Source organism: Leptopilina boulardi, unplaced genomic scaffold (genome assembly GCF_019393585.1).
Source record: "Leptopilina boulardi isolate dan_hultmark-lab unplaced genomic scaffold, ZJU_Lbou_2.1 LbouV2_386, whole genome shotgun sequence".
NCBI classification, from domain to species: domain Eukaryota; kingdom Metazoa; phylum Arthropoda; class Insecta; order Hymenoptera; family Figitidae; genus Leptopilina; species Leptopilina boulardi.
The window spans coordinates 1,943,243-1,967,163 of record NW_026137958.1 but is presented as its reverse complement, the minus strand read 5'-3'; the positions used below and the strand labels follow the sequence as shown (position 1 = coordinate 1,967,163).

General features: G+C 28.3%; 1 protein-coding gene across 1 annotated transcript in view; it reads left to right on the top strand.

Annotated features, from left to right (window-relative positions):
* The window catches only part of LOC127288415 (uncharacterized), a 261,749-nt gene that overhangs the window by 2,122 nt on the left and 235,706 nt on the right, over positions 1-23,921 (top strand). The window contains exons 4-5 of the mRNA XM_051315832.1: positions 19-108; positions 314-491. Coding sequence (XP_051171789.1) covers positions 19-108; positions 314-408 — 185 coding nt within the window. The 3' untranslated portion in view covers positions 409-491. The remainder of the gene's footprint in view (positions 1-18; positions 109-313; positions 492-23,921) is intronic.

The window sequence follows — 23,921 nt, the reverse complement described above, 5'->3', positions numbered from 1 at the left end:
TCTAAAAAAAAATTTCAGACAGTTGGTCCAGTAGCAGTGGAAACATTCGTTCTTTCAAAGAGAAGAACATTAGTGAATTTTTGTCACCAGAAGCAGAAATTTTCAACAGTAAGTCTTATTTTTCAATTGTTAATTTTATTAAATTTTAAAAGTTTTCGAAATTATACATTAAATAGAATATAATAAATGTTTATATTTTTAAATAGAAATTATTCAATTTTAATGAATTAAATTTTTACCTTGTTTAATAGATTTCAGCATTTAATAAAGTATTTTATAATTGTATAATTTTAATAAATTTTTAATTTTTCAGTCCATACCAAAAAGAACAACCTGAAGGACAGGAAGGATGTGGAAGAAGAAAAACGGCCCCTGCAAAACTCTCGACCTGTGCAGAAGTGCATTTAATGCAGGGATCTTCGAGAGTGGCCACAAGAGGATAAAGGGCAATTTGATAACCATTGCTCCAACGTGGGATTAATCACCGATTGGTGAGTCGTTTTTTCATTAAAAAAAAACGACTGTTTATTTAATATGAAATAATTTATAAGTTCAGGTGACGGTTGCGTCTTGGGACGTTAACCCTAGTGTAGGTCTCATTGCACCTGGACTATTATATAATTTACAAACAATTTTGTGAATTGGTATTGAATTTTGTTTTGTTAATTGACAATTATTTTCAGTTGAGTCATCGCGGTGAGCAAAAAAAAATCTTTTTTTAATTATTAATCATTTATTTTTTCAGCAATTAGTGATAATTTTACTGCGTTTTTTTTCCCTTATTGATGTTTAGTGAAAAATCTTGACTCTTGGGAATATAATCAATGCATTATATTCTTAGTTAGAAATAAAAGTTAAAATAAGAAACAATATTTAAAAAAAAAATACTATTCATTGGGTAAATAGGCATTTTTTTACTTTAATCAATTATTAAAGTTCATTTATTTCTTCGCAATTGGTTAGTTCTGTTTTTTTTAGAAAATAGCTTAAATCTTATTTAGTCGATTTAACTAATCTTTTTTTGTGTAAAAATATTGTCGACGATGACATGATTAATGTAGCACGTGACCTGACAATTTGAAAAAAAAAAGACAGGAAAACGAGGGAAATAGAGGATAAAAATTGTTTATCCTCCCCTTCTTTGTAAGAAGAGACGACGCGTCAAAATAAATACATATGGCAAACTAAGTCCTTGTATCTTCAAGGAGAATTTTTGAGAGGACCTTTGAGACCTTTGAATCTTATAGAATACTTAAGGGACGAAATTTACAAACAAGATTGACAAACAAACTGGGTCAAACGACTTCCGTTATGGCACACGCGTCGGCGACTCAAGTCATTTATCTTATCCAATTTCAAACTGCATCTGCAGTTTTCTATATGAACTTTTTAAAGTCACGTGCCCGTGGATAATTAATTCTCTTATTATTTTTTAAATACATTACTATTTCTTTTGCTATCCATTTTTTTTATTATCACTAAAAGTTATTAATTAAATTTAAATAATTAAAAAAAATTTTTTTTAAAAATAATTCCAATTTTTGGTTTGATTATTAATTTGTAATAAATTAGTGGGTGTTAATATAAATTTTGCAAAGGGAAAAAATGGAAAATTGAAACTCGGATATTCTTATTGCTGTTGACAAGGACTTAATTTGCATGTTATGTGTAATTGAAAAGAAAAGTTAACGGCTGATTACAGGGGACAATGACTTATTCAGTGAGGGCGCACAAAAGTGCGTCAAAAAAAAAAAAAAACAAAAGGTCTCTTGCGTACAAATACAACATCGGGTTTAATTAAAACGAGAGAATTAGGGAATTAAAGAACGTGCCCTCTAAAATTGTCATTGCAAATTATTCCCAATGAATATACCTTCTGTCAACACATCATGTCTCGCGTTAAATCCTGTCAGAGGAAATTAGAAGACAAAATTAGGTTTTATTTTCTTCAATTTTTTCGTTTTGCTTCTGATAATATTTTCATTGCTTCTCATCAATTTAACAAAATTATAATAAAAAGCATCTTTTTTTTGATTAAGAATTTTTCATGGAAATTTTTTTTTCGGATTTCTTATTATTTTTTGTAATCTTATTGCTTTCTCTTTAAAATAGTTTTATACATTTTAGATGGATGCAGTTTGTATATATTCTCATTTTTAAAATTAGAGGACGATATCTCCAGACATTGATTATATAAACATGACGTTGCTCTCTTTCTCTCTCTCATCTCGTCAAAGAAGAACCGGGTGCGCTTTACGAGCTTGGATATAGACCCCTTTATACAGCATATATGAGACGTTAATATTCTGCAACGAGAAGTTAATGGTTGATTCGATGGAGGTGGATGTAACTTTAGTCGATAACGAGGTTACAACGAGTTGAGGCAGTATTGCATTAAAAAATAGTGTGGGGTTAGAAAAAGAATCGACACCCTTTTGGTTCTGTATATATATATAGAAAATCGACGAGTATAAACGTGACGGGGACAAATTATATCGGACAACTCTTCTTCCGTGGCTTCCCTCTTTGCTCTCGTCTTTCTTGTTCAATGTTTCACAAAAAGCCCTTCTTCCTTGTGATGGATAGTCGTACCAGGTGATGCACCCTCTTGTTTCACACCACCCCCGTTAACATGATCTCAACTCAACTTTATTTCGATTTAAATAGTTCATATTAACTTACTATAATTAATGACTGACAAGTCATATTTTGGAAATAAATTCCTCAAGGCTTTTTTTTTTTATTATCAATTTCTCGAATTTTCTTCAAAGTGGTGAAATTTTTCCATTTATAATAATGTTCTCATATTATAATTTTAAATAGGGCATATTTCAGAATCTTTTTCAAGAAAAGGAGAAAATATTTTTTCTAATATTTTTTGCCTTACAGTATTATTGTTATATTGTATATAAATCAAAATATAATTTGTTACGTTTGACACATTTTTCCTACATTGTCCAATTTTGTCATCAAATGGTTCTTTAGTGTCATTTTAAATGGTCAAATTGGAAAAATATAATTTTTCATGTCTATTTATCGAAGCATTTTTCATTAAAACGCCTACCATGACCTTTTTCGCGAACGATGACTCGTGCCTCTGATTTAATCGTTTTCCATTTGTCCCGCTGTCTCTCTGCGTAGGTTAATAAAAAGAGTATAGCGTCACTTTTTTGGGGGAGTTATATAGAAAAGGGATGCTGGGGAGGGTCAAAAGCTGCTTGAAAATTACATATATTATAAACAAATTCGACTATAAATAGGAAATAGAAATTTAAAAAATTGAAATTATTTTTTCACTTATAAATTTTGTGTGTTTGAAAAAAATGTATTTTAGGATTTCTTCAAAATAATTTTTCTATTTACATCAATTTCATTTTATTCAAAAAAAATTTAATTTTAAGATATAAAGGCGGTTTTATCTCTTGACATAATTTGAAACTAAAAATTGTATTTTTATTACCAATAAAATGTTTGTTACCAAATAATTTTTATTTCAAACGTTTTATCAAATATAAAATTGTAATTAAAATTTAATACATTTTGGCAGATCCAGTTGTACAATTAAAAAAAAAATTATTGTTTTTCAAAATTTGTTGAATAAAAATTATTTAACTTGTGTTGTTCATTATTAAACTTATAGTGAAAAATTAGAATTTTCATCCAAATTTTTACAAATAATAGCTCATTTTTCTCTTTAAAAGATTTTAAACTTAACAATTTTGTTTTTTTCTTAAATAATATTTGGTTTAAAAGGTAGAAAAAATAAAAAAATTTTCAATAACTTTTAAACAAAATATTTTTAATATTTAATATTAATTTTAATATTTAATTTTTAATATTTAATATTCAAGAAAATAAAATTGTAGTGAATCTTTTAGATTCAATAAAGGAATTTGTAAAAATTTGGTTTATAATTGTTTATTAACGTTTAAACAAAAAACTACAATTGAAATAATTATTATTTAATAAATTTTGGCTCAAAATAAAATTTGTTGAAAATTGTACAATTTTGACAAAAATTTGTTGAAATTAATTTTAATTATAATTTTATTTGTTGTTGATAAAATTTTTTAGTTTGAGGTTATTATGTCAATGGATTGAAATTTAATTTTTTTTTAAATATTACTCTTATTTCTAGAATATCATTTTCCAACTAAGAATAAAAATGCATAGGTTATATTTTTAAGTATATTGAGGAGCCAAAAATTTCGGAAATTTAAAATATTGTTTATCGGATGAGTTATGCAATTATCGCAGCTCGTCAAAATCGATTTTTGAAAAATTAACTTAAATCTCTAAATTAAAATTTTTGAAAATAATAATTTAACTCTTTGGAGTTACAAATTTCACATTTTGAAAGTAAAATATAGTATAGGGAAAAATATTATAATTGCTTTTCTAAAACTAGTAATAATAATTATAACAGTATACTGAAAAAAATGTATTTGATTCAAATATTCGATTACTTAACTATTATCAAATAAATATTTATTTGTATCAAATAATTATTATTTGAGTCAATTAAATGGTATTTGTTTCAAATACAGAAATTATTGGTTCAAATACAATTTATTTAATTCAAATAAAAATTATTTGGTTCAAGTAAATATTTATTTGATAATAGTCAAGTAATCGATTATTTGAATCAAATACTTTTTTTCAGTGTACTTTTTATCTCGTGTTAGGAATTTGAGTATATAGAATTAAAGAAAACACACAAAAAAATTGTATTTTCACTATTTTTTTGATCCAAGAAAATTTGATGTAAATTTTCTTGAATTAAGAAAATTATTGGATTAAATACGTATACATGGTTTTTTTGAATCAATGCTAATTTTTTTTTTTTCACTACAAAAACAGTTCGAGATTCCGTGTTTGTAAAAGCGTATATATATTGAGGAATCCCTCGGAAGTCGAATTCTCAGGATGTGATGCCAATCTCGTAGAAAAGGATTGATGTTTCTTGTAATGAAAAGAAATTTTTTAAAGGCTGTCGCGTTCATTCACGCTTCCGTATATGCGTCTGCATTGGCAGAAGCCGCCTGGAAAGCCAAACAAACACATGCGAGCATACGTGCTTTTATTATCGACGAAACTCTCGGGAGGTTTTTATTGCGATGAGATGCTTGTTTTGCTTCTAGAGTCTTGTCCGTCGACTAAAATGCACGTGACGACGTTGTTTCAACCGTGCTTTGACGAATGCCGACATGTTTCATTACAGTCGGAAATGTCATCAACAATCCATGAAATATGAGCACAATATTATATCTATAAAAGCTTACGAAAACTAAATTTTATTCCCCTTTTTTATGATAACGTTTTTCTTTTTCATCAAAAAAAAAATCATCTGCTATACATAGCTATTTATAAAATCCAAGTACAGTCTTCTTTTCATTCTTCCAGTCAAATTCTGCCTGTAGGGAAAAATTGTATTTTTCTAATTTTTATATTAATTTATAAAAATTCCCATTAGAATTGAACGGATAATGAAATTTTAAATTATACATGCGGTCAATAAAATGACCATTTGAATATTTAAACGCCCATGTGAAAATTGGCAATATTTTTGTAATGGGCAGTATATTGGTCCAGTTGGATATAGGCGGTCAGTTTGAATAATTTTTTGAACGCCAGGTGAATTGATAGCATAAATTCAGAAATTTTCTGAAAAGATAGAAGTATATATAATTCCGTGGGCGCGTCAACGTGCAAAATTTGCAGCTGCATCGTGTTTCATTATTGTTTCGTAATTGATAAAAAGAGAACACACCGGGATATCGTCCTCCCCTATAATTCGATCATAAACCCCTTGACGCCCGACAATGTTGACATTTGGTTATTTTGACATCACGCTGAGAGTACTTTTCAAGTGTTTCATACTCTCGCGAATCTTTGGAAGCGTTATATATGTTGCTACACTGCGCTTTCGTCGCGACTCAAGGCCCTTGTGTGTGTCAACCCTTCGTTTTTCAACATCACAGGACCACCCGTCGAATAATTTGTTCGCGCCCCTCTGCTTCTTCTCACAAAAATCAAATGGTCCCTAAACACTTTTTTTTTGTACACGCAGATTAAAGATTCCTGTACACCAATCTTTTCAAGATTTTTTTCTCAATTTTAATATACAATGAAAAATTGGGTTTTTGTAATATAAAATTCAATTTTTTTTTTATTTGAAAATTTTTGGCGCGCATATATATATGAATCAAAGAAATTTTTTGTGAAGTTTTGCGAGAGACGCCTTTTTCAAAATGGCCTCATCGGCTTTTATATGTGTTCTAATGGAATATGATGTGTCAAGCGAGGTGCGTCAAGTTTTCTTGAGCTATAAATTTCGTTGAATTATCGCCGCTTAAACGACTGTGAAATTAGCGGTTGCGTGTCCGCCAATTCTGATGTGCCTCGTGAGTCGTAACTGTCTTTGAGGTGCTAAATTTTACGCGACTCCACTTCCAACTATTTTTGATGCGCTAATTTTTTTTTTTCTTTTTTTAAATTTTTCTCATATTGCAAAATACGGTATATGTTCTAATGTGTAGGAATTTTGTTCTTTTTTTTTTGAAAAATTGGAGAAAAAAATGAGACCTACGAAATGCTAATATTAATTTTTTTGAATTTTCCATAGAATTTCGTTATCTTGAAAATTTTTTAAACGAATTTCTATTTTTTCCGAATATTTTTTTTGACAGAAATTCGATTTAACCAAATTTTTGTTTTATATAGAATTGTTATTTAAGACAATTTTTATTTTACATTGATTTTATTTTACAGAATTTTTATTTTAATCAATTTGTATTTGACGCAGAATTATTTGTTCGAATTTTCAAAAGAAATAATTATAAAGGAATTTTTATTTTACAGAATGATTATATTAGAAAGAATTCTTTTCTAGTCGAATTTTTATTTGTTCGAATTTAGATTTGACAGAATTTTTAAGACACCGAATTTTTATTTCATACAAATTCATTTGTTCGAATAAATATGTATATGTCCGAAAAATGTAGGCTCAAATTTTTCTGCCAATTCGGATAAATGAAAGTTGTATAAAATAAAAATTCAGCGTTTTAAGAATTCCAAAAAATCTTAATTCGAACAAATGGAAATTGCACCCTAAAAAAAGTAATCTTGATTCTAGCGAATTCCTCTTAATTTGATGCATATTTTCCTCTTATATATTGGTATCAAAAGTAATAGTCTTCACTTGAGAGGATTTTCCTCTCGCATATAATTTGACAATTATGGTTATAAACTGATAAAGAAAAGCTACTATCATGCACTAAATTAAATATCTTTAATTAAATATTAAATATAATTAATGATTTATAGTTAATTACTTACATTAATTAATATAGATTTGTTTATTTATTTAACTTTAATTCAATGTTTTTGACATCAGAACCTCAAAAAAATTGTTTTGTTTTATTGTTAGTCACCAAAGAATAAAAATATTCTACATTCAAGTGGAATACTTTAGTTTTAAGAGGAAAAATTGAGAGGATATTAGAAGAGGATTTTTCCTCTAAATATGAGATTACTTTTTGCAGGGTGTAGCCGAATTTTTATTTGTTCGAATTTAGATTTGACAGAATTTTTAAGACACCGAATTTTTATTTCATAAAAATTCATTTGTTCGAATAAATATATGGCCGAAAAATTTAGGCTCAAATTTTTCTGCTAATTCGGATAAATGAAAAAGTTGTATAAAATAAAAATTCGGCGTTTTAAAAATTCCAAAAAATCTTAATTCGAACAAATGAAAATTGTGGCTAGAAAAGAATTCTCTTTCCGTAAAATATAAAAATTCTTTTGAATGACTATTTTGTTGAATTCGAGTAAATAATAATTCTGTCAAATAAAAATTCATGTAACAATTCTGTAATATAGAAATTCGATTAAATAAAATTTTTATTCAATAATAATTTGAAAAAAAATTCGGTTGAAAATAAATTAATAAAATTCTGTCAAATGAGAATTCTAACAAATTAATTTTAATCTTAGACCCCAAAAAAATAGTTTTGGAATATATATTTGCTGTTTTGAAATTTTTTTGTTATGTATTTGAGTATTTGTGGAAAAAAATTTGCTGGTGGTGATTCAGTGGGTTTTTAACAAAAAAAAAAAATGGAATGACAAGTGAAACGTCAAATTGGATCAAAAGCCTCGAAATATTTGTGACTTCCGCCAATTTCTATTCACTATATACGGACAATTCCAGAGCAGAAAAGTTAAAAAGCACATTGATCGCATACAAATTCGATTGATTCTTTTTTTAGACTTAAAAGTCAACTGTCAGATTTATGAGAGCAACGGGGTCTCGATATATTTTCTTCACATTTTCCCCCCCAAAAAAAAATTCTTTTTTTTCCACTTTTTATTCTCCCTTTAAAAATCGCTGTTTTGTTTTGAAATAAAAATTCATTGTTGTAGTATCACAAAAATAGTAATTTTAGTATTTATATTTAGTGCAGTATTTTAGTAATAATAGAGTCCTTGACTTAGAGTTGAAAGAGACATTAAGAAAAAAAAAGGAGGCAAAAAAGACGAGAACGAATTCGCGTATAAGGGTATATGTGAGATACATAGTTGAATTTTGTTGAATGGAAAGAACAGTACGTCAAATGTTACGTTTCAATTGATGCGTGGAAAGTACTGTTGCAGGTAGCAGTTTCTTTTTATTTTTATTATAATGGAATTTACGCCTCGAAAATGTTTGGGCCCGAGACTGAGTTGCTGAATTCGAATGTATATATATCGTACAATGTAGATCGAAATGGATGTCCATTGAGAAAACGACTTCCCGTCACGCCAACCGATCCTCTTCTTCGTCGGACAAAGTCTTTTCATGTCATTTTCAAGTCACCCATATGTATATATATAAATGTCTATAAAAGCTTATAGCTGTTGATGTTTGAGAATTTAAGACTTTCATCCTCAATCGCCTTCAGAAATATGTATTGTTATGTATACACCAAAAGTCAAATGCGACAAATACATAGTATATATCTTCAATTTGATTCCACTTTGGTCGTCAGATTTTTTACAAAAGGATTTGAAATTATAGCTCTGTAAATAATAAATGATCAAGTTTGTAATCCCTTCAAATTTATTCGCCCCCATAAAGTGTAATTTTATTATATTTTTCACTGAATTTTCATTTATATAGGAAATTTCCTCATCGATTGTAGAATTTTAAAAACAAACAAGATCTTTTTCTTCTTATTTTTTAATTAGATTTGTTGATGCAATTAAATTATATAATTCGGTTGTTCTTTTTGACAATGATCATTCTCAATCAATAATGGTTAGAAAGAAATGTGTGAAATTGGGTGATATATGTGAATATAATATGTATGTGTATATTGAAAGAATGATTTCCTGAAGGAAGCGGAACGGAAGTGAAGAGATGTGTTTCATTGACACCATTTGTTGGTATGAAGAATTTTTGACGAGGGGTAAAAATTTTTTTTTTTTTTTTTTTGAATGCAGGTCAAAAAATTCGCTTGATTTACCAAAAAAATGCGCAAACGCACCAGCGAATCCGTCAAAATTTTTTTGGGCCGGGAAGCTGGACAGTCGGACAATGCTCGAAAAGTATATCCTCTTATGCGTGCAAATTATACGGATCAGCTCCCATAAATGCCTATCAATCACGTTTGACTAGAAGTAGGTATTCACATATATTGCAAACAATAAAAAAAAAAAAAAAAAATAGTGAACGAGTGCCCGAGAATTATTGGAAAATTTTAACGTAAATAAATATTCGCTTTTTTTGACTCGGAAAAATTGAAATAACTTTTAGTTTTTACATTAAAGCTTTTAATATAAAAAATAAATCAAATCAAATGAATTCTTTTTATTTATTATAATTTATTTGATTCAAATAATTGGTAACTTGACTATTAGTAAATAAATAATTACTTGAACCAAATAATTAATTTTTATTTGAAATAAATAAACTGTATTTGAACCAATAATATTTGTATTTGGAACAAATGCCATTTAATTCACTCAAATAATAATTATTATTTAATACTACACCCAAAGAAATGTTTTATTTGAACGAAATATAATATATTTGAGTTAAATAAACGTATATTTGTCTCACAGCCTACTAGCCTATTTATTTGGCGTAAATAAAATTTTTTATTTAAATCAAATAAATAGGCTAGTAGGCTGTGAGATAAATATATCATTTCGCTGGGTGTACTAAATATTTATTTGATAATAGTTAAGATTATTATTGACTCAAATAAATTTTTTTGTATTAAATATTGAAATATATTTTCAAAGGAACTTTTTATATGAAATATTTAACATTTAGACACGTTTTCCCTAAATTACAAAATATTTACTAAAATTTCCATTGAAATTTCTTGTATATTTTCTTTGAGTGCATAAATTAAAATTATTCCCATGTTTTAAAAAGCGAAAATCTGAAAGATATAATAATATTTGAAGAAGCAAAACGTTATATGTGAATTTGAACATATATATAGAGAAGAAACGTGCCGTAGGGCGAGTTTGTCTGCAAACAGGATAGCGTTACAAATTCCTTCAAAGAGCTTCAGCATTCGAATTGAATGGAGGGAGGGGTAAAACTTGAATTGAAGACTGGGTGGTAGCGGAATCAGAGGATTAGCTGCTTTGAATACATTCTCTATCCGAATCGTTCTTGCTCTCAATTTCTCCCCGGCGCTATCCCTTCGATATATAGACGAAGATGAAAATTGTAAAAGAATTTTTAATCTTTAGCTCCCGTATACGGAATATCGCGTATGTACTGTAAATTCTCTTCCTCCTTTTTTTTCTCTCTCTCTCTTTCTCAATATTGGTGAAAAAAAGGTGGGACTTGTTTACCCCTCGAAACGTTACGCCAATATTCTTGAGATTCTATAAGCTTATTTTTGTGAAATTGAATCCATTAGTGTTCTCGTTATTGGAGCTATAGATTGATCTATTATAGAACCACGAGATTTGGATTGTAAGTGGACACCAATTTTTTTTTTCATGAGTATCTTTGAAATATTTGGTTAAAAAGGGTCATTTTTTTATCGTAATTTTTAGGGAAGAATCAGATAAACAATCGAAACAAAAGTTAGTCCAATTTCATATTTTTGAATTTTTATATTAAAAAAAATAAACGTTTTTGTTCGAGTACAAGTGTAGACTGAAAGAAAAATTTATTTGATTCAAGTAATCTCCCGAGTCGAAATTTAGATTCTATAAGTTCTCTAAAAACCTCCTTTTATTCTCTCCAACACTTTCATACCCTCTTTTCGACCTCGAATTTGCAAAAGTGGAAATATCTGCTATATTGGAGGCTGAAAGGAGGGTTTAAAGATGACTAGAGAGGCGTAAAAGAGGTTAAAAAAGCAAAAAAAACGAAAAAATAAAATTAAAAAATGTAAAAATTGGATTTTTTTTCTTATGGACATTATTTATTGACCCTATTGAAGATATATTTATTGGTCTTTGTCGTAATACTATAAAACTTTTAGGAGGAATAAAACTTCGAAAAATTCAGATTAAGAAAAAATTCCAAGACCTCTTTTCAACCTCTAAACATGCAGATTTGGAAATAAGCGCATGATTTCAGGCTGAAAAGAGGCTGAGAAAATCGAGGGTGAAAAGAGGGAAAAATTTCGACTCGGGCTGTTACTTGACTATTATCAAATAAATATTTATTTGAACCAAATAATTTTTATTTGAATTTAATTAGTATTTGAAACAATAATTTTTGTATTTGAAACAAATATATATACTATTTAATTGACTCAAAAATTATTTGGTTCAAGTAAATATATTTATTTGATAATAGTCGATTGAATCAAATAAATTTTTTTAGTGTAATTAATTTAATTTTCAAAAATTTAAATAAAAATTGCATTTTAATAAAAATCACATTTTTCTGAAGCAATTTAACCTAAAATTTAAGAATCGTGAGAATTTTTATAATTTCTATTCAAATGTAATGTTTAATTAATTGATTATAGATAAAATTTTCTCGAAATTTTAAAAATTATTTTTTTCATTAAATAGGAAAATGTGAAGTTGGACTAATTTTTGTTTTAACTGTCCGTTCGAACTTTTTTACTATATAGGAAATATCATTTTTGTATGCAATTTTTTTTTTACATATATATATATATGTGGTCAATAAAGTATAATATCAAATAATTTATTTACCATATTGGTTTGTGAAAAAAAAGTGTCATACAATTTCGAAGGTTTTTTATATAGAGAATGAACCCTTTTTGGGTGTCATATATATAGCGATTCAAATATAATAGGGTTATAAGCTGATTCCAGAATATTGTGTATTTCAATTGACAAATGTCACAGATTTACCAACAGCCAACAATACTTTTCGATAGGTACGTTACCACGAAATGGATAAATTTTAGCATTGTATAATGCGGGAAAGGCAAACAAAAAATGAAAAGGGTGTCAGTGTTTCGAGATTTGGATCGCTCCCACAAGAGATTAAATTAATGACAAAATAATATATCAATAAATATTTAGATATGATTAGAGTAAACAATTTATCGTATATTTAAATATTTATGCTCTGAGAAATATTTTTCTGAGAGGAATTTGAAAAATTGACTACTAAAAAAAGGCTTTTTTAGACTCTTTTAGGTGTTATGCTATTTCGATGTTTTTAAAAGAAGAAAGTAAAAGTTCCTCTTATTTTGAGAATAATCTTCTTCGCTCTTGTTCTTTTAGGATTTATTTAAATCGAAATAACTCAATCGTTACACAGAAAATTAAAAGGCATTAAAATAAACTGCAACGCTTATTATTTTAATTCTTTTTAATTTTCTGTGTATTTGAGATAAAATAATTTCAAAAAATAGTTTTTCAAAGAGAGAAAAGTATTGTTTTTGTTGGTGGTACAAGTGATGTCGATTATTTGAGCTCGTGTCTCTCGCACACAACGCGAGAAAGTAATATAATAGGGCATCGAAGTATTATTTCGAGACTCTCGTCGTCGTTACGGTTCCATTCTTTTTTCTTCTTCTAGTTGCTTTTTGTTCTTCTTTTTCATCTCCCTCGCGGAACGGATTCTTTTTCCCTGACAGAGCGCACTCCCGGAAAAAAGTATCCGTTGCGCCTGATGGACGATAAAAATCATCGATCCTCCCACCCGATATATATATATATATATCTTGTAATCTTTTCGAACCTTAAGATCACTACCGGCTTTCTTTGATGTTGTGCATCTTAGGATTTTAAGATCCAGAGAGACACTTTCGCGAGACTATAATATATATAAATACATTTTATTTCCAAAATAGAAACTCTCTGCGATGTAGATGAATTTTTTTTCTTTACATTTGAAATCTCAATTTAATCACTGTGACAATTTAAGATTCAGAGGTATTTGATTTCTTTACCGATATAAATTTTCAAAATTTTTTTTTTAGTAATATTCGACGCAAATAATATTAAATTGAGAGGAATATTTGTTTATTTATTATATTGTATTTATTTCTTCTTTTCAAAAATGAGAATTTTTATAAAAAGAATTTTTTTTTGTTTTAAGAGAATATAACGTAACAGATGAATTTTCCTCTCAATATAAGATTTTATATGCGAGTATAAATTGAAGTTTAGGAAAAAATTGATGGAACTTTTGTATAACGTAATTTATTGGGATTTGATAAAAAAAAAGAGTTAAAGTTTTACCGATAAAGATGGAAATTCAGTGACGTTCCCCCCATGGGACACAAAACGGGTAACACATGTCGACACATGTCGAACAATTTAGGAACGATGGGGTTAGAGATTCGCTGCGATTTACCCCAAAAGTTGCATTTTTCTCCTCGATCATAAATCAAAAAAGCGTAAAAATCAATTACCACTTATCGCTCGCATTTATCCCATCTCAGTCCCCCCGAAAAAAAAGAAAGTTACTCGAACCTGTCGTTTCTGAAATAATCCTTTCGCCCCCCCCCATTTTTTTGTACTGTCTATATGGGATAAATTTTCCCTAAATATCGTGAAATTGATATATCAGACAAAATTATAAATTTTTATGATGAAATTTGTATTGGCTTATATTTGGGACGTTCTTTGTCAACCGGACCACCCCATCTCTCCATAATTGGTTTAATTTAAAAAAATTTTATCATATTGGAAAAATTAGCTTGGAATGTCTACTTTTTAATCCCGTTGGGCGCTTTTTGAAATTCAAAATGGCGACTTAAATATGGCGCCTAAACGACATAAAAAACACAAAAAATCCACTAATATGATCTATATTATTGTTTAAAGCTTCACATATGACGATAAAAATAACCACAACATAGTTTACTTACAAACTGATAACGTATCTCCATTCAAAATTCAAAAATTCAAAATGGCGGATTAAATATGGCGGATAAAATTAAAAATTGAGCTAGACTCGTGAAAATTACTACTTGGAGGTTTTCGAGGTCGCTGATTACGAATCCGGTGTTAGTTTTCAAAAATTCAAAATGGCGGATCCAATATGGCGGACAAAAATTGAAAAATTGTTTAGATTCGACTGAAACTTGTTACTCGGGGGTTTTTGGGGTCGCTGATTACGAATCCGTTGTTAGTTTTCAAAAATTCAAAATGGCAGATTCAATATGGCGGAAAAATTGAAAAATCGTGTAGATTCGATTGAAACTTGTTACACGGGGGTTTTTGGGGTCGCTGATGACGAATCCGGTGTTAGTTTTCAAAAATTCAAAATGGCGGATCCAATATGGCGGACAAAAAATTGAAAAATCGTGTAGATTCGATTGAAACTTGTTACACGGGGGTTTTTAGGGTCGCTGATTACGAATCCGGTATTCGTTTCCAAAAATTCAAAATGGCGGATCCAATATGATGGACAAAAATTAAAAAATCGTTTAGATTCGCCTGAAACTTGTTACTCGGGGGTTTTTGGGGTCGCTGATTACAAATCCGTTATTAGATTTTAAAAATTCAAAATGGCAGACTTAAAATAGTAGCCCAAAATTTAAATAATTAAGTTAAACCCGTAAAATTGTTTACTGGGGGGTTTTCGGGGCCACTGATTACGAATCTGCGGTTACTTTTTAAAAATTCTAAATGGCTGACCAAAAATCCAAGAAATTGAGCTAAACTCGTTAAAATGTCTACCTAAGGGTTTTTCAGGACAATCTTTACGAATTCATCGTTACTTTTTAAAAAATCAAAATGGTGAATATAAAATGGTGGACCAAAATATAAAAAATTGATCTAACTTTTTTATATTGAACGTAAAAAGGTGCCATTTGAACTTATCAAATACAACGCCAGATAACTTTTTATGGAAATTACGTGAGGATTATTTAATTAATAATCACAAAACTAGCTTAATTTTTTAATTCTATCCGCCATTTTGAATTTTAAATAGAGATTTGTCATCAACCATTTAAAAATTTTTTAAAACTGACATTGGATTTGTAATCAGCGACCAAAAAACCCCCTATGTAGACATTTTTACGAAATTAGCTCCATTTTTTCAATTTTTGTCCGCCATATTGGATCCGCCATTTTGAATTTTTGAAAACTAACACCGGATTCGTAATCAGCGACCTCGAAAACCCCCAAGTAGTAATTTTCACGAGTCTAGCTCAATTTTTAATTTTATCCGCCATATTTAATCCGCCATTTTGAATTTTTGAATTTTGAATGGAGATACGTTATCAGTTTGTAAGTAAACTATGTTGTGGTTATTTTTATCGTCATATGTGAAGCTTTAAACAATAATATAGATCATATTAGTGGATTTTTTGTGTTTTTTATGTCGTTTAGGCGCCATATTTAAGTCGCCATTTTGAATTTCAAAAAGCGCCCAACGGGATTAAAAAGTAGACATTCCAAGCTAATTTTTCCAATATGATAAAATTTTTTTAAATTAAACCAATTATGGAGAGATGGGGTGGTCCGGTTGACAAAGAACGTCCCATTTATAAAAATATTTCTCGCGTGAATTTTATTCTTGGAGTTAGAATATAATATACTGAAAAGAATTTATTTGATTCAAATAATCGGTTACTTAACTATTATCAAATAAACATTTGTTTAAACTAAATAATTTTTATTTTAATTACATAATTTTTAATTAATTAAAATAATTATTTGACATAGATAATTTTTATTTAAAATAAATCAACTGTATTTATATAATTTTTGTAGTTGTAATAAATACAATTTAATTGACTGAAAAATAATAATTATTTGATACAATTAAATATTTATGTGATACAAATAAATATTTATTATAGTCAAGTAACTAATTATTTGAACCAAATAAATTTTTTTAGTGTATCTATTTTTGATATTTTTATTTTGGTAAGGATAAAGTGAGATGCTATCAAAAGAGGTGTTTTCCTCTTAATATGCGATTAATCGAATTGGAAAAATATTATAATTTTTCAAAATCAAAAAAGAAATACAAATTTTTGAATAAGATTTTAAAATTTTCTAAAAAATTGATAACATTTATTTATTTTTTTTTTTTGTATAAAATTTTATAAATGGATAGTTTTTTGTTACATTGTGTGTGCGTATATAAAATGCCAGGTAACTCTTTCAACGCTTATTGTTAATTCTTCTTTTTTTTTCTCTCTTTTTCTCTCTTATATAATACCAGAGGTCCCCTGATTTTTCTGGGCCATCGCCTCGACTGGGTCTATATGTATAGTTTTTATTTTGATTTATTCGACGTTAATACGCTTTGTGAATCAGTGAATCGTGCCTCCGAGCATGCCCTCGAATTCAATCTCGAAATCAAGTAAATTAAAACGGTGTTGAACTTTTTCTTAAGCGCGGGAAATTATAGTGTTCACAGGATTAATAAATATAGGAAAATTTTTATTGTTAGCTATATGGAAAATTATTCCTCTCTATGTAAAGAGAAAAATAATATAAATAAATATTAAACATTCTTAATTCATTAAAATTTGATTCAAATTTATATTCATAAATTTGCGATAGGAAATAAAATTATATTTAATCCGATTTTCAAGAATTTTATTTAATAAAATTGATTACGTTTAGTAAAGAATGTAAAAAAAAAATTTTCTTCGGGTTAAATCGTAATTCAGGCGTCGAGACGCAAGCGTATCGACGTCGTCGGCAGCCATTGCATCGTCGCCATGGATACAATGGAGAAGAGGAGATGAGAGGATAGACGTAAAACAATATTGATCCGTGGACATTAAAAAGTCTAAAATTCTAAGCAAATGTTATTTTACATTTATTCATCTATTCATTCGAATTGTTTTACCAATTTATTAAATTCAGTGGAAGAAAATAATTTCAAGAAAAATTCATCATATTCCATCAATTTATCCTCTTAAAACAAGAATAGACTTTGAAAAATAATATTTTATTTTAGAATAGAAAAATTCTTCTTTAATTAAGAATTTTAGAAATCAGTTCAATCATTTTTAAAACTTGAATTTTTAATTGGATTCTATAATTTTTTCAAATGATGAATTATATATTACGAATTAGAATTTTCGAATTTGTTTTCTTTTTTTCGTGTTGTATAAAAACATTTGACAAACGGAAGTTGTCGTATATATATATAAGTTTTTCTTTCGCGCGCCCTTTGGTAATATACACGAATTGTTGTAGTTGAAAATTGACAAAAGAGCAACGAGTTGAATTCCGCTTTTTCCGTTTTATAATCCTTCTCACACGTGAGCGAAAGGGTTGCCCTCATTGTACGCCATAATTTAGTGTCTGCAAACAGACGGGGCGTCAATGTAAAACATGTGCAAACACATCAAGAACCCGGATTATTCGATGGTGTCATTTCTCTCGATGTCTGGCGTTGGGATTTATTTCGAGACGCGTTAAATGGCTTTTTCAATTGAGACATACGTCTTTCTTTATCTCTATCTCTCTCTATATATATAATACCTTATTCGACCTCTCTCATATATATTTGGAAAACATACCTCTTCATTTCTATATAAAATGTCTCCCATTTAAAAAGTCCATATACCCAGTCTTTGCAATTCTCAAAAACGATATTTCTTTATTATAGAAAAATTTTATTTTGACAAAAATATATTAATTTTCATTAAAAAATTAATTTTTGTTAGAATAGATTATTTTCGCCTTATTATGTGTACTTTAAATAAAGCACAAAAAAATTTACCTGGAACAGCGAATCGTTTCACTATAGTAACAAAAGTTTTACTTGTTTCAGTTAAATCTTTTGCTATTTTAGTGAAACCTTTCGCTGTTTTAAGTAAATCTTTTTTTTCCGTAAGAAGTAATTTTTTACTTTACCGGCAATGCGATAAAAATTACTTTTTAATTTAAATAAATTATATAATTGCGACAAAAATTAATTCTTTATTTAAATAGATTAATTTAATAATTTATTAATTAATTATTATATTGTTTTTTAAACAAAAAAAAGAGAATTTTATTTAAAAATATTGTTATATTTTTATTGTAATTATTATTAATTATTTATATACATATGGTATATTTAATGGCGAGACAAACGCTTACAAGAGATAATTGAGATGTTTTGTCATCTTTTTACGCGTACGTGACGTGTAATTAAACGTAGTCGTGTAGAAGTCGCGTGGCCCCCCCGTGATCCCTCCTTGTGATCCCCCGTGATGTTGGCAATTACCGACGGCTTAGTATGCAATTGCATGAACCGTTGACAGGGACGTTCAAACTCTCCTACCCCCTCCCTTAACCCCCCTCTTACCACCCTCTTTTCTGTCCCGTCGTCATGAATACCTACTTCACGGCACGGGGCACGTGTCCCGCCGATTCGATATATTCATATTCCTCATAGGTGTACCGATGCTGCATGATTGTATCGATAATGGAATTCCACGCATATCTCTCTGGATTGTAATATACGTGAATTGAATGCCAAGAGGGCCTTATTTCAAACCCTAATATATAGAGTTGACTGAGATTTTCAATAAAATTAGAAATAGGACAATTATATAAAATAATAATAATAATATTCGAGAAGAAATTTTTTCTCTTCCAAAAAGTTTTGTACAATTATATATATTCTTAAAATGAGAGTATTATAATATTTGATCTATTATAATCTGATAATGAAAAAAAATCCTCTCAAACGACGAGTATTTTTAGGGTTTCGTGGCTCAGGCCCAAAAGCAACCGTTTCCATGATAACCGTTACCATAGCAACCGTTTCCATCACTGTAAAAAAAGTACTAAAACAGTACCAATTTCAGGTATCAAAATAGAATCAAATGACAATTTAGTACCTGAAGTTGGTATTAAATTAATACCTTTCTTTTTACAGTGATAGTACTCTCTAAATCTGAATTAGTAAAAATGTTTACTAATTTGAATTAGTTACTCAATTTTTGTTTCTGAATTAGTTAAATTTTACTAATTGTTAGTAAAAGTTACTAATAATTAGTAAAATTTTACTAATTCAGAAGCAAAAAGTGAGTCACTAATTCAAATTAGTAAACATTTTTACTAATTCAGATTTAGAGAGTAGTTGTTTTTATACACGGAGAAAAAGAAAAAGTAATTTTTACTACTTTCATAGTAAAACTGGACCAACTCGAAGTTTCTGCGCATCTCTGGCAATTTTTACTCCAAAAATAGTAAAATTTATTATTTCTGTAGTAAATTTTACTGTTTCCGTAGTAAGTTTTACTATTTCTAGAGTAAATTTTACTATTTTTGGAGTAAAAATTGCCAGAGATGCGCAGAAACTTCGAGTTGGTCCAGTTTTACTCTGAAAGTAGTAAAAGTTACTTTATAAAAGAAATCTTTTTTCTCCGTGTAGCAACCGTTTCCTTGACAACCGTTTCAATAGGTCCATACACCCAGAGAAAAAATTTATTAGTTTTGAATAAAAACGTATATTTAAATGATTTTTATTTATTTCAAATAAATATTTTATTTAAATTAAATAAATAAATGTTTGTTTGAAATTGTCGTATATGTTTCTTACAAATAAACAATTTTATTAGTACTTTTTAAAAAGGTACATTTGTGGCAAATAAATAATATATTTAATTCAAATAAAAGTTTATTCGAGTTCAACGCAAGCATGCGCAGAATACTGTATACGATATAACTTTAAAGATGTCGGACGTAGTGAAAACGAGGTGACAGATTAACGCGACCAAGCAGTTGTTTGTACAAGGATTGATTATTATTTGATTAAAACAAATACTAATTTCAGGATAATAAAAGAAATGTTTTTATTCGCGAGTGTTTATTAATTAAATCACACTTTCCTTTTATTTTGAGTGCCTTTCTCCCTGTTGTGTCTCAAATGTGAAGCAGAATTCAAATCAACTTATCATTGACACAGAGAAATGGAAATTATTATGTTTCAACAATGTCCACGGAACATACAAAAAAATAACCACGAAATGTAAAAATTTAAGATTTTCAATTTGAATCATAAATTTTAATTATATCAATTCCAGAATATTTGGCTGAATACCAGGCAATTTTGCAATTAAATATATTACATTCAAAACTTTTTATTTATTTGTCCTAAATATAAAATATATTTGTAGCAAATAAAAATTTATTTGAGACAAAGAAAACTTTAGTAGGCTCTGAGACAAATATCCATTTTTATTTAAGTCAAATATATTTTATTTAATTCAAATAAAACATTTCTCTGGGTGTAGCAACCGTTCCCATAGTATAGTTGTTTTCATAGCAACCGTTACTATGGCAACCGTTTCAATAGGTTCATAGCAACCGCTGTCATAGTAGTTGTTTTCATAGCAACTACTTCCATGACAACCGTTACTATGGCAACCGTTTCCATGATAACCGTTACGCGTTACCTTTTTTGAGAAATATATATAATTGTCTCCTCAGGTGTATTGTTAAAATAAATATAATGTTACTCTTTATTTTGTATTTATTTATTTAAAAAAAAAAAATTGTTTTATACAATAATAAATAATTCATTTGTTTTTTATTTATTATTTGAAAAATTTAAAAAAAAACCTATAGAGATAGGATTTATAAAGGGCTGTTTATATTCTCTAAGAATAAAATTCTTAAGTAAATTTTCTTGTTCTTGTTTCTCATTCGTTTCACCCTCTCTGTATATAGTGTGTCCACACTTGGAACCCTATATATTCGTGCCTGAAGCCTGATTCGGTAGTATTCCCTGGCAGTCTATATATGTATTCGATTTGGATGGATCACTGATCCTATATGCTTAGGGCGCATTCTCTCTGGCATACTCAGGTGTCCGCTCCCAAGGGTGTATTTCGCGGATTCACATTCGTATAACCCTACACGATTGTTTGACATTTGTATTACGACAAAATGCACTTCTTCAGCGATAAGCTCTTTCACTCTCTATATATATCTCTATAATTTAAAAATACTTTTCGTTATATACATCAGAAAATAAAACATCTCATTATATTATATTAATTCTCTCCATTTTAAGAAAAATCTACTAAAAATCCATATTGATAAATAATTTTATTGATTCTTTTTATGATTAAATTATTTATATTATTATTATTATTATATTTTTTTGGTGTTAAATTGTATATTTAGCTCAACATATAATTATTAAATTGAGGCAATTATTGAAGAAAGTAAAGTTCCTGGTAAAAAAAGAAATCATCCCCTAAAAAGTCTTTTACGTGATCAGCCTTTAACCCTGATCTCAAATCCACGCATGGATTATCCCGGCTTAGTTTGGCTTATCCCAATCATTTCTACCCTATAGTCGCGTTCTTTCTGGTGCCAATTACGTCAAATCAATGTCAGGCAACAATATATTAAAAAGTTCGAAAACTGTTATAGGTGAATTTAACACATGAAAAATTATTTGTGAAAATTTATATCAAAAATGAGAAAAATCGATTTATATATATTTCCGCTTATTTTCTTCGTCTATAAAATTCTCTAGTTATTTTTTAATTCTGATTTGTATAAATTTAGAATTTCTATATTTGTTGATTGTATCAACAATTAATATTCCATGCGTAATTTATTATTAATATTTTACTGCATAGTAACTAATTTTAAAATTATAATACATTCGGTTAGAAATATATTCTTAATTTGAGTATAAATCTCCTAGCTTTTGAAAGTGTAATTTTTTAAAAGAATTTTTATTAAATTCCTTTTAATTTGAGAATTTATTTTCGGTGATAGTCAATTTGTCAAAACTATTTATTTTTGACTAAGTTTTTTTTCTGTTTTATTATAAAAGAGAAAGAGAGATAGAAAAAAAATTTGACGTCTTTTTTCATTAAACAGAAAGGGAGGAAGGTTTTTTTTTTCATTTTAGATCGGATTGGAAAATTTAATGTCAAACTTGATTTGCATATCAGACAACATTCAATTCTTATAGTGTGATCCCTTGACTGACGTTATAGAGGGAATGTTTGTAAGATAAAAAAAGAAAGCCGGAGGAGTTAAGTGGATTAGGGTAATGGATAGTTTGAACTATCCGATTCAATCATGCACGATTGGAGACTTTGATAATACATTATCATCAGCGAGTGTGAAACGACATACGTCCCTCGATACCCAGCTCTATAAATTTATATATATATATATAGGGCACTATTGAATTTCTTGATCCTGATAAAAATCTCTCATTAAGGACATTTAAATTTATTTTCACTTTAGACTCTGACTCTTTTATTTCAGTTTCGTTCTTTTATTTTACATATATTTGCATTTTTCAATGTAATGTGTGTTCTTAAATTCAGTTGTATTCTCCTCTAAAATTAAAATGTATTCTAAATGTTAAAAATATATTCTTAAATGTAGAATATTTTTTAAATGATAAGAATATATTCTAGAGAATTTGTATTCTAAAATGTAGAGTATATTCTTTAACCTAGAGTATCTTGCGAGGTACCTTCTTAAATGTAGAATATATTCTAAAATGTAGAATATTATATTTTTAAAAAACATAAATATATTCTTAAATCAAGAGTATCTTCCTAGATATTTTCTAAAATATAGAATATATCGTATATTCTTATTTCAAGAGTATATACAAAGAATTTAGGAATAAATTTCATGAAAAATATTCTAAAATAGGCATCAAATGTGTATATACTCTCAATTTGAGAATATCTGGTCCGTTTCGGTTGTCTCTGCTTCGCAAAGAAGCAGAGAGTTTCGGTTTAACTGCGATAAATTTTTAATACCTCTAAACAATCGAATGTTCGCAGAGGGTCATTCGATTCTAATTGGTACTAATTTTTGAAACCTGGCATGATTTTAACAAGGAGAAAGCAAATAAATCGGGGGGGTTACGCGTTTATGTAATATATATATATATGTGTGTGTATACGTCCGGACTCAATCGTTTGGATAATATTGACCCTCTGGCTCTAGAACGAATGGAACATAATACATCGTAAGGTATATCGTAGTTGAACGCCCCCGCTAGTCTTTATATGCACTAAGCATTCATTCGCATCCCTATATAGAATTGACAGCCGGTCATTAGACCGTATCGAGAACCAGGACATATACACCTACGCATTCGATTTCATTTCTAAAAGTCTAATGATTGGTTAGCAGACATATATATATATATATTTGGAGTGAAACTTGATATACCTACCTGTTTCCCCAAAAAAGTGGCTTGACTTTGACTGATTGCTTTTGTTCAATGACTTCTTCTTATTCTTCTTTTTCAAAAGAGGAATACTCTTCATTTCCTCTTTTTCGCATATTATTCTCTCTTTTTTTTTTATTGATTTTTGACTTTACAAATAAAAACGTAATTCTAAATTTTTTTACTCTCTCTTATAAAAGAATTCTTAAATTTAGAATTTAGTTTCTTCGGTTTTTAGAGAAAATTTGCATTTTTTCTATTATATTCTGTTTAATTATTTTCTTTAAAATTCAAAATATAATATATGTCAATATATAATGGAAAAAAATCTTTATCT